At 39.6% G+C, this 12,423-nt stretch overlaps 1 protein-coding gene across 1 annotated transcript; it reads right to left on the reverse strand.

The window, feature by feature from the left end:
• Positions 1–392: 392 nt before the first annotated feature.
• Positions 393–12,327, reverse strand: slc6a7 (solute carrier family 6 member 7). Its single transcript, XM_042431674.1, has 14 exons — positions 12,062–12,327; positions 8,971–9,208; positions 8,149–8,280; positions 7,188–7,395; positions 5,473–5,611; positions 5,230–5,364; positions 5,015–5,118; positions 4,801–4,925; positions 4,574–4,686; positions 4,340–4,477; positions 4,136–4,235; positions 3,734–3,852; positions 2,356–2,529; positions 393–2,169 (listed from the first exon to the last, which is right to left on the reverse strand). Exons 1-14 carry the CDS (start codon positions 12,113–12,115, stop codon positions 1,999–2,001), a joined length of 1,950 nt encoding a protein of 649 aa, XP_042287608.1. The 5' UTR covers positions 12,116–12,327; the 3' UTR covers positions 393–1,998.
• Positions 12,328–12,423: the final 96 nt, after the last annotated feature.

A 12,423-nucleotide genomic window follows, 5' to 3' on the forward strand; every position in this document is an offset into this window, starting at 1 on the left:
GTGAGGACGATTTGTGAAACGCTCGCGAGAGTTCACCGCATGACGGTGTAGGCTGTAGATGTGAAATGTTATCTTTTTGCAACCATTGCCCTCTTGCGGTAAAATTCACATATTGTAACTTAATGCACACAGTTATCTGTTACGACCAGAGAGTCGATGCATTTGATTCCTAAAGTAATATGTTTAAAATTATGTTTTGTCTTTAGACTTGATGTGTGTCTAACCCAGCAGGTCACCACTATTCAAACCACAATTTATTTTTTTTTAAAACTTAATATATTCTCGTGTGAATTCTGAAAATTCATTTAAATAAAACAGATCTTGGCCATATCTCCGTTTTGAATTCAAAGAAAATAAGTCACAACAAAAAGGAATGGATGATTATAAGGATATGAAGATGACAATTTAATCATTATGCACAACAATATACAAGAGAACAGCAACAAAAGGTGGACAAAGGCAGAGTTAAGAGGTAAAAGTGACACATTTGTACATTTTTATGTACAATCCTAAAACAAAGGATAGAAAATGTTTTCAATCACAGGTTTTACCCTGCTTGAAAGACGCTTTAAAAATAAACAAACCGGTCATCCTAAATCCTAAACATTTCATGTGACTGAAAGGGTTTTATCTATTAATTCACAACTTGCAACTTTACCCTGTTGAAAACAGTTTTTTGAGTAAACAGCTAGAAAAAATTTGGGGAATTTTCATCTGTTACCCCAAATTAAATCTTTAGGCTAAGAGGACAATATTAAAGCCCCAGCCCACTATGAGACAAGTGCAATTACAGTAGTGGTTAATTAATGTCAATCATCCGGGACCATCTGTTTCAGTCAGTCGCTTCAACAAAAACAGAGATGTGACCGGTGTGTCCATGTGAGCCGTCCAAGCTGGGTGAGGTCTTTTTGCAATACTTTGTATTTTTCTATCCCAAGTTTAACATCATTATACTTCTACATGTACAAATTACTGCTGGCATTAAGGCCAATTTTCTGATTAATAACCTTTAAATAACATATTTTATGTCTTTCCTTAGTAGGCACTCAAATTAGAGTAATATTCATGTGCTCACAGTTGTGAGAAAAGTTACCAAGATTGATTATATGACAATAATCATAATAATCATCTATTCAGTGTTTGTTTTTTTCTAAAGGTCACAAGGGACAGTGAGAAACTTCTAGAAATCCCACTTAGAGGCGTGTCTACAATACTAGTGGAGAGTTTAGTTGTAAAAGTGGTCATATTAACGTATTCTGAATAACATGATTTTCATTATGAGAGAATGAATTGGTACATTTTCTGCAGGAACTGGCTATTTGAAATGTAGCTTGTCAGACAAGACATCTGGGTGTCTGGTATCATATTGATACATGGACAGTGCTTTGAAAGACACTTCATTTGGCAAGTTATTTTTATTTCTTTATTCTAGCAATAACTTTAGCAATCACTCTTTTTAAAAAGTAAGATGGATAAAAAGTATTCCTGGCTGGGTGTCATCAACACCCTTGTGTCTGACAGGCTGATGGTTTGTGGTCATTCCTCCTGGTCCTTAAGCGGTTGTTGAGGCTAACAGTCAAGATTCACAGCATCAATACCTGACTGACGAAATCTGGTCCCTCAGCCGCTGCTGAATGCCATCAGTGTAAAACCATTGTACTTTGCTACTATGATAATAAATAAAATCATAAGACACACTGCAAGATCATCATCATCCAAATGTCCTGATAGGATGCTGCTATCATACCTAAGGTGAAGATGATCCACTGTAACCATTATATTCTACACAATGAAAATAAAACCTTTAAAAAAAACAACAACATGATTTAAACAAACATTATAGTATAAATAAAGCCATTAATACACACTGCCCTGCAGGACACAGTCTGTTCAGCCACCAGGGCCTCGCTGGGGCGAATAACATAATAATAAATTCCTTTGTCACTTGACAACATAGTTTGCTCATCTCTTTTGTGTTCACCGCTGCCCTGCGTGCTGTCACGCCTCGCTTCCCATGTCCCACCTCATCGCGGTAAAGTCCATGTCTGTGAGAGTGACGGTGAACGGAGCCTCCACTCTGTCTGGCTCCACGCGCTCCTCCACTCTCTGAGTGCTGTTCAAGTTGTTCACCCTCCAGGAATTTAGAGGTCGAATCGATTTCTGGAAACGCTAAAAAAAAAAAAGAACCAGGAGACAATCACTAACCTTCCTATACAGGAGATTTCATTTCATCTACCGTCCTCTATATGTAAACAGGTGCAACAGTGACAATTTGAGCTGCATCGTTATGTGTGAGCGTGGCAGAGGTGTAACTGGACCTCACAGAGACAGAATGACATGAGAGGTGGTACTGACATCTTTCAGAGTTCCAGTTTCCTTGCTGATGGCCACAATGGCCCAGATGAGGATCTGCAGACAGCAGGTCGCGCCCATGCACACCCCCAGCGCTTTGCCCCACCGTGGATACACATAGGAGCCGTAGTGCAGCGGCGTGTTGTACATCTCAATGAAGATGTAGGTCAGGATGAACTACAGCCGCAAGGGGAGAGACACATAGTTAGCAGAGGAATGTTTCCTCCCAACAAAAAGCAACAATGGCAATGGAAGAAGAGCCAACAAAGAAATACTGCAGGGGGAGCTCAGATTGAATGTCAGTTTCTCCTCTTGAATTATTCAAAGCTGCTGTGAAGATTTCGGCTCAGTTGGCTACATTTCAAATTTCAAGTTATTCTTGGTGCAACTTTTTTAGCAACCGTTTCTATTTATATAACTGATTTGTCATACTTAACTCTCTCCAAGTTTCCAATAAACTCTACATTTATTTGGTGGGATATTTTTAACTCTATTAGACTGGGACAGCACAGTGTCTCACCCCTCATCAAATTACTCTGACAGAAAGTGCAACAATACAGCAGAACAAAAGGTGGCATCAAACAGGTATTTCTATATCAATCAGCCTTTTTGTACATAGTAACTCTGCTTCAAGTAACATATAAGAGGAAGTGGCAAGAATAAAGAGTGACGTAACACGGACTGTGCAACTGACACAAACCAACAACAAATTTAATTAGAAGTGAAGGTCATTACTGGACTTTATGTCCTTAACAATTGTCACAATTCTTAATTTGACAAAATCATATGATTGCTTTTAACCTCACAAAATACATTGTTGACTCTCAGATAAACAGAATCTGAAAAGTAATGTTCCTTATTCCTTATTTTTAGTTTCAGGTGCTCCTTGAGACTGTTCTGATTTGTAGACGATACTGAAACTATGTAACACACGAAAAGAAAGTACATTGTTGCTGGATGAAAAAAAAGTGAGAATTTCTAGGAACCTAAATGGATTTATGCCTAAAAAACATAACTGCACATTGTGTTATAAAAGACAACAAATTGAATTTATTTATCTTTGAGCAATCTAATTAAATGAAAAATCACGGAAGGTAAACACAGTCATAACTTCTTCCCCATTTCATCATTTGTTTGTCAAGTGACTGCATAAACAAGGCAGATCATTTTATTGTGGACAGTTTGTTTGTCAACTTCAGTGAATTTAAAAATGCTATAAGATCAGACAGAGCCAGCGACATGACGTTATTCTGTCTTGCTTTCCTGAAGGTTTTGGAAATATCTTGAAAAGAAATCATTCATCATAGTTTCATTCATTCATAGTTGTCATGATTACAATTAACCCTTGTCTACCATTAACAAAGCTAAGGTGTTGACTCACCAGCAGAAGAAACGGAGTGAAGAAAACCCAGCATGCTTTGAAGTAAAGCAGCACTTTGGTGCACCAGGGAGGGCAGTGACAGATCATGTCAATGATGTCTTTACAAAACTGGTTGACTCCTAATAGCAGAATTCATTAAAGAGACACATATTAGGAAGCCTGCAAAGTTCAATATTATTATTGGGACAACAGACAATAAGACATGTTCAATATGTTATTAAGAGCAACAAAAAAAAAAAAATTGTGAAAACTGAAAAAAAATAGAAACGGTGTGACATCGCATTAAAAACTGTTTCTTTTCTTTTACATCTTGCTAAACATCACATGTGCTGGATGACTGAAACTGAATGATGTGGTGTTAGAGGAGTGTGATGTGAAGGTTAGGGGTGTGAGATGGGCTACCATAGAAGAAGGAGATGCCAATGCACATGAAGAGGGTGATGATGATGAGGCCGAAACTAGTGCTGAAGGAGTCAATGAGAGTGAACCAGTAAATCCCTCCCTATGAAGACAAAGACAGCATTGGAAATGTGAGCCTGATCACACAAGGGATGCAGATTTAGCAACATTTCTCACTTCGAACATTTCTTTTAAAAACACACTCACATCAGTGACTAACAGGAGACCCATCAGGTAGAAGCAAAAACACAGAGCGCCCAGGAACAAGGACTTGTGCAGCGCGTTCGCTCTTAGATGCGGAAACTCGTCCAGCACGGCAGTAGTGATGCCCTCCATGTTGCCAAACTGTGAGGCGGCAGAGCAGAAGTTATAATACATATGGAAGTGGACTCATGAGTCTTTGTCTTTGCCAATCGACCATAACACGGTCTGCGGCCTTACCAGTGTATCTATCCCCAGCATGAAGAGCATGAGGAAGAAGAGAATGGACCAGAACACGGAGCCTGGCAGCAGAGCAAGGGCCTCTGGGTAAGCAACAAAGGCCAACCCAGGACCTGAAGCAGAAAAAGAACATATCAAGCTCAGAATGCAATAATATGGAAGTTTAATACAATATATTAATATAAGTAATCAGATCCACAGGATCACTGAGCAAAATGAGTACCCACCTGTATCCGCCACCTTCCCAACAGGCACTCCCTTCCTCCATGCCATGTGACCCAGAATTGAGAAAATAGCAAATCCTGCAAAGAAGCTGGTGCTGCAGTTTCCTGTTGTGATAATGATAGTGTCCCTGAAATATAAGGAACTGCGATTAAGAGCCTGAAAACATCACGTTTGCAGCAGCGACAGAGCAAATGTTACGGTAGAGCGTGCGCTCACCTGATGACATTGTTGTCAAACTTATTGTAAGAGGCCATAGAAAGCAGCCCTCCAACTCCAATACCTAATGAGTAGAAGATCTGTGAGGCTGCATCGTTCCACACCTGGAACGTTTTGGAGGGAAATATGCTTTAAACACTGAAAATATCGACAAAAAAAAGCATTCTGCTCATAGACTCATCAGCCTCACATGCCGCTCCATTAGAAGTACCTACCTGTGCATTGGCTAATCGGCTCCACTCTGGTGTGAGGTAGAAAGCAATGCCCTGAAGAGAGCCCTCCAGTGTAGCACCTCTGATGATCAAAACGATGAGTACAAAGTATGGGAAGGTAGCTGTTACATAAACCACCTGAAAACACAGACATCACAGACATGTATTAGCCTGACAGCTTGTTAGGATGTGTGTGTTTGTGTGTGTTTTGTAGGAGCTGACAATAACATCATTGTGTTGATTCACCTTGCCAGAGCTGCGGATGCCCTTGAGCATACACAGGAAGATGATGATCCAGGCTGCCAGGAGGCAGAGGGCCAAGGGCCACCGAACAGGGCCCGGGTCATGAAGGCCTTTACTGTTTACTACACCCAGCACACGCTCACTGTAAGACACACAAGTCAAACACAAACATGTATGAGAACAACAGCACAGTCATTATCACACCTCTAGCCACACTTTTTACTCACTAACTGACGCCAAATAAACAAGATGTGGCTGTTGGACTTAAAAGAGTCTCTGAAGATATTTATCTGAGGATAAAAGATCATTATTCATCCTCTCAAATGTTTTCTCTTCATTGTTTTACATCATTTGTACTCAGAGCAGATTTGTACAATTGCTTTATCCATTTTGCACAAAAGCTCAAAAAGTCTTATGAACATGGTGCTCTTTGTTACTGTGTTGTTGCACGCCGTGACACCTTTATAACAGCTCACCATTGCTTTGCTTTAAAAGACTACTCCACTTATTTAGCATTGCATTAACCACCTATAACACTGTTGGACTACCTGTGGACAGTTTTTAAAGAAAGGATCAAAATCGATGCAGCATAACCAGAGGTATTGTTTTTTTGTTTTTTTTTTATTCCATGTGTTCTTCTTCCTTGTTAAAACCCACATTACCCACAATGCTACTCAACTTGATTCATTTGACTATGCAAGCAGACATGAGGAGCGGCCTGATAACCTCACTTCTTCTTCTTCTTTCTAACTCCGCACCCAGCTTTATTTTTCATCTTCATACTTTTTGAATTTTTTTTCCCACTTTCAAACTTGTAGAAAAGTGCTGTCAGACTTTGCACAGTTCCCTTTGCTCAGTTTTTCTGCTGTTAATGATTTCTTTCTTTACTAGAATATGTAGTACACCAACATGATATATTCATGACTATGCTCATGAATTCAGTGCTGCTTTATGAACTTTGATACAGTATGAGTGAAGGAGAAGAGGCAGACAGCGAGCTAGATATTAATAGGGTCATTATAAGCAAGACAATGACCTCTGTAGGTCCTGTAGTCTCACTCACTTCATTAGAGATGTTCTACTAACCTAGCCTGTGGTTTTTTGTTCTCTTTGTGCTGCTACATTTCTTCTCTAAATGCCAGCCATGCTTTTTTGAATGTGGACTCTGGTGTTAAGGTCAACAAACGGTCTGACATAGGCTTGGTTTGTTTGCTGTATATCAATAAACCCTGGCACTAAACTGTCTGTTTTAACGGTTATATAACATCATACTGCTTTATATACTGTAGGCAAATTGCAAATCTTATGCATTATTTGGTGTCATACAGTAACATGTATTATAAATCCAGGCATCATATATTAGGTTTATCAATCACATTAGCTGAAAAGGTGCCAGTTTAATGATTTGAAGTGTCAAGTCATTGTAAACAATAAAAGTGTTTGCTGAATAAAGACAAAGTATTTGAACAAGGCTCATGGGCTGCATACCTCTAGAACAATTTATAAATCTGTCAGGAAGGAATGGCAAATGTATTTGTCCTAAAAAATAACACTTGTTATAAATATAAGCAGGATAAATCTGCATGAAGATGTACAATATACAGTACATTTACAGTCTAAAGAAGTCTGAGACAATGAAACGCTTTAAGAAGCCCATATAGATCTACAAGGCAGACTTGATGTCTTCACAGATAAGAGCGGTGAATGACTGCACTTACTTCCAGAAGTGTTCTGTGGGGCTGAGGATTTTACCAGTGGAGCTATTTACAGAGGTGCCGTTACAGAGAGCAGCGTTGGCTATAGCATCACAGGACCAAGGCAGAGGGCTCTGGAATGAGCTGCCCAGGTAGTAAAACGTCCACGCTATAATGACATTATAGTAGAGACACACCAGCGTGGACACACACAGCATCCCGATGCCGATACCTGCGAGAAAAGACGCAGCCTTCAGTATCTCAGAAAAACAGGGTATATTGTGAGGCATGAGTTGGATTATTTTATCTACAAATTAGATTCTTTTGATTTGATTTGATTTGATACATTTTAATTACCAAGTAAAGAGGTAATTTTAGTCCTCAAAACAAAATATATATATATTTTAATGAAAATCTCAGATTCCTTACTTAGAGCATTTTAGGAAATCAATGTTGAGCTTGTTAGCCAGAAACAGTTCATTTCCTTCTCGCTAACCTGCTGCTGAGCTAAAATCCTTAACTGGCATTTCCAGTTTAAAATAACAACTTCTCTTACCATTAAACCTGAATTACTGGCTCTATTTTTCACCCTATGAAACTTCCTGTCGGTTTTTATTTATCAGATGTATATCTGAAGCACCTGAGTTGACTTTAAAGACGACCCACATGACATACAGTAGTGAGGTGACAAGCTGCTGTGAGTCATCACGTTATTTTCCTGGAAGACGATGATAGTCTGGATTTACAGGTGACACAGGCATTTCGACGTCACGGTAAATGTTTTGTATGGTTCAAACTAGATGCTCAAGATTCCTGGAGACAGATACTTTATACTATTTAACATCATCTAACTGATTAGACTCAAGTATCAATCAAGCTTGTTTTGTAAATATGAAGTCACCATGCTGACATAATTATCTTTTTTTAACAGTGCATGTCAGTGTCTAATTACTGGACTACAAAGCACGATGGAGGAGTTCATTACCTTTGAGCAGAGGGCAGCATTTCCACACAGTGATGGGTCCAGCTGCTCCGTACTGGCCTAAACTCAGCTCCATGAGGAAGAGCGGGACACCCGTAACAAACAGCATGATGAAGTAGGGGATGAGAAACACACCTGTGAAGATTAGAAAGAGTTCAGCTTGAGGAAGTGCGGCACTGGAGGAAGACATCCACAGCAATGACTTGTTTTGTTGTCTTGGGTTCTTACTCTATGCCTCTATGTTTTGTTGATTTGTGCGATATGTTATGTGGTTGTTTTGTTTCTTAGTCTTTCATTCTGTTTTCATTGCCTGATTTGTTCTGTGCAGCACTTTGGTCAACTTGCGATCTTTTTAAAAGCGATCTATAAATAAATGTGACTTGACTTTGTGCAGCTATAAGTAGACGGCCTGTAGAGGCAGGTTACAGCCTCCATCTACAGTAGGTGGCAGCTTTACAGACAGAAGTTATTCTGCCTTACTGTTGTTCAAGCTCCAACATGTCTGATTTCAGATGAAGGTGCATAGTTCATAAGGCTGGGTTGCACAGACATACCACATGTCTGGTGTTTAATCGAGGAAAACACTATCTCTACTTAGGGGATTAGCGAATGCTTTGTGTTCTAGCTCCCTGCACCGAGGACTTTCCTGGACAACGCTGAACTGAGCGTGCAAAATAAGCCAGCGTGATCAAGAGGACAGCGCACACCCAAGGGCATGGCAAAGAGTGCCTCATGCTCATATGGGTGTGACAAATGATTACAGACATACACTCAGGCATTTAAAGCATTCGAGACCTCAAAGGGCAGCACTTGTAGACCGCTCACCTCCTCCATTGCGGTAACAAAGGTATGGGAACCGCCACACGTTGCCCAGTCCCACGCAGTATCCGATACAGGAGAGCAGGAACTCGTACTTGCCACCCCACTGCTCCCTTGGGACGGTCACGGGCGGAGTGGGCACACGACTCGGGGGTGGCGATTCAGACTGCGGCTGCAGTGCAGGTGTAGCTGTTTGGTTGTGGCCATTTTGAGTGACAGTATGTCCGTTCAAATGTAGCGAATCCTAGAAAATAAATGATGACAATGAAATCAGAACAAGAGAGGAAATATGCAGGAATACAGATATCAATCAAAATCTGGACCATGTTTTTCATGACAAGGTGCTCAAAATGTTTATATGTGGATTATTTAGCGCTTAAATGATTTATTCAATTAGTCAAACAACTGAAAATAAATCAGTGAAAATTGCAATATTGATTATTGTACATTACCAAGTAAAAACAGCCAGACATTTGCTGGTTATACTGTCACAAAGAGGTGTTTTGTGTTATGAGTCACTTTGTGTTGGGTTTCAGTAACTAATGAGGTGTTGAAATCATCAACTGGATTATTTCTTCCTCTTCCTTCCTGCACGCCAACAACCTCAAAACAAGAGGGGAAGTATTTTCTCATGTCAGGTACCAGGGAGGAAGTCTGTCTAAAATAACAGCACGGCCTCTGCTTTAGGTGACCTTACTGTCATTTTTGTTATCTCTTTAAACATGATTAATTCCTCAGTTACTCCAAAACAACAAATACAATAAACACAGTTTCATTTCAGTTAGGTTCAAGCTTTGAGTCATCTGAAATGAAATGTCTTTGAGATTTCTTGTATCACCGGGTTTTACAGACAATCAAAGAATATACTCAATGTTTACATGTTGACATGCTGAGGCAAAATAGGACCCAGGTATACACAATGTAGTTGTATTAATAAGATAACTAACCAAGAGGAATAGGGTTGCAAATAATGGTTATTATCATTATCAATTAACTTGCAATTTATTTTCTCAATATATTATTCAGTCTTTAGATTAGATTCATAACTTTATGAGCCTCACTGAGAACAAAAATCTATTTTGCAGAAGTGTCATTGCCAAGATAGCAGAAACACATAGAACATAGAAGCTAAAAATATATATAACACTTACTTATAATGAATTAGAGATAATATGAAGAGAATAGTCATGGATGAAAAAAGCCCACTTGCTTGTTTTGTCCGATCCTCACAAATCCTAACAATATAGAAGCTGGAACTAGGTAGTTTGGTATTTTTGCCATAAAATTACTGAAACTATTAACAGATTATGTAAAAAATAATGTTATTTATTAAAATCTTTAGAGGTTGTATAGTAGTTGTAAATAAGACCACTGTACGTCACACAAATAGTTCAGAATGAGAAAATAATGGTAGAATCCTATATATTGTCCTATAGAAGGTAAATATTGACACTAACTTTTATGAGTTTGGTAAGCTTCAGGGTGAATTAGTGTAATGTGGGACAGCTAACCTCATGTGCATCTATCTCTTCTTCTAACAAATGCTAATAACAGAACTGCGGTCAAATTGAACCTGTGGTGTCATGTAATTGAGATCTCACATGTGATGTCATTGATTGGGGCGGAGGAATCTTCCATCAGGAAGTACTTGCTGTGAAGTCCTGTCAAAGGTCGAGAAGGGTCTATATGTAGTCTTACAGACCCACACAACACACCCATTTTACTACATGACACCACCCGACCCCTAACCCTAACTATCTCACTGCTTATGCCTGAACCTATCAATGACATAGGATTTAGACTGATTTAATGTTAAAGATATAAATCTGTCATAAATAAAGCATTGTTGCCAATTGTTATCAGATTGTGTTTATGATATATGCATGCATCAAAATATGCTATAATATGGTGAAAACATGTTTCATATTTTTATTTCAGTCAATTTTTCATCATCCCACATCATCCAATGTGATCTGAAATGTGGGACAGCATGGTTTCACTAATGTGGGACAGTCATATATGTTGTTAAATCGGTGAAATATGCATTTAAGCACATTAAATGTGCAATACCAAATAGTTAAAGTTTATATTGTATGAATAAAGGTGATTTGGACCTTTCAGTGAGTGTCTCAGATTTCAGCCTGAATTGTCCCACATTAGGAAAGACACATAAACTAGGACAGTTTGGCACAAGGAACATTTTTATATTTGCCATTTCTTCTCTGATTGTGATATCTATATTATCTTTCCTGATATGATTAGATAACACTTTGGGGATTTCAGAATGGTATTGGGTGTGGATATAATGTGTTGACTTCATATCGAAATATACTGCTGAAGTGCCAAAGTGCAAAAATTGCCCCACATTACTCTAATTCATCCTAATGTAAATAGCACAAAGCTACACCTGAATAACTGAAAGTAACACCAACCAAAACATTACTGAGCAGAATCCAGCTCAATAACAGTTGTGTCTGTGAGAAAAGTTTAGGCAAATACATCTGCTGAGTAAGTACATATGTGGTCAAGCTTTATCTCTACTATCTACAGCATTAGTTCTCAAAGTGGGGGCTGGGGACCCCCGGGGGTCCTTGAGGGGGTTGCAGGGGGTCCCTAGCAAAAAGGGGAACCATTTATTTTCACTATAATCACATCCACAAGTAACACAATGACGGAATGTATGACTATTTTGTTCATGGGTTTTATACACTTTCTGTAATAAAACATCTAAATGATAAAATCTTATCAGATGCGGGACCCAGCTGGGACAACGTCTTGTCAAATGGGGGTCCGTGGTCTAATTTTTATCAGTTTAGGGGTCCTTGACGCTAGAAAGTTAGAGAGCCACTGATCTATAGTGTGTCTGTATTAACTGTAGCTGAAGACAAGTCTGAGAGCGATGTGGACGGACAGGTTAGACTGCTTCATCTAAAGACATTTTATCTTTCCTGACACGACGAGGGCACCCTAAGGGAGCCCTCGTAAAAGGGTCCCACATTTACAATTTATTGCTTTTAGAGTTTGACACAAGCCTTATACCTGCACAGAGTGATTTGTTTAGTGCAGAGCCTGAATAAAACCAACCCTCCGCTCCTACCTGCGCTGTGTTTGCGGGGCTCCCGGGTGCTGCTTTGCCGCTTTCGTCCTGCATTTCCCCGCCGGCACAGGTGGCGTTTCAATGTCTGATTTGTCGCTCGGTAGTCCACATTTTACACGGATAAGTCCTATTGGAAGTTCACCGAGGTGCTGTAGTTTCAGTCGTAGTTGAAGATGTACCGTCAGCAGGGAGACATGAGCGCTGAGGATGAGGAAGCAGGCCGGTGGGCGGTGAGGTGAAGGGCAGGGAGGAAGGGCGCAGGTGCAGCACAGACACCTCCTCCTCTAAATCTGCTTTGTCCTGTGAAAGAGGATGTTTTAGGGAGGAGCAAATGAGTAGGGGGAGGTTCTATCAAAAGATAA

Source organism: Thunnus maccoyii, chromosome 13 (assembly GCF_910596095.1).
Source record: "Thunnus maccoyii chromosome 13, fThuMac1.1, whole genome shotgun sequence".
Taxonomy (NCBI): Eukaryota; Metazoa; Chordata; class Actinopteri; order Scombriformes; family Scombridae; genus Thunnus; species Thunnus maccoyii.

Bases quoted from the DNA above. Each gene is read 5' to 3' on its own strand.
- slc6a7 (XM_042431674.1), bottom strand. From the start codon at position 12,115: ATGCAGGACGAAAGCGGCAAAGCAGCACCCGGGAGCCCCGCAAACACA. The intron at 9,209-12,061 runs GTAGGAGCGGAG...TTTATTTTCTAG, and splicing joins GCCCCGCAAACACAGCGCAG to GATTCGCTACATTTGAACGG. The intron at 4,926-5,014 runs GTGAGCGCACGC...CTTATATTTCAG, and splicing joins TTTGACAACAATGTCATCAG to GGACACTATCATTATCACAA.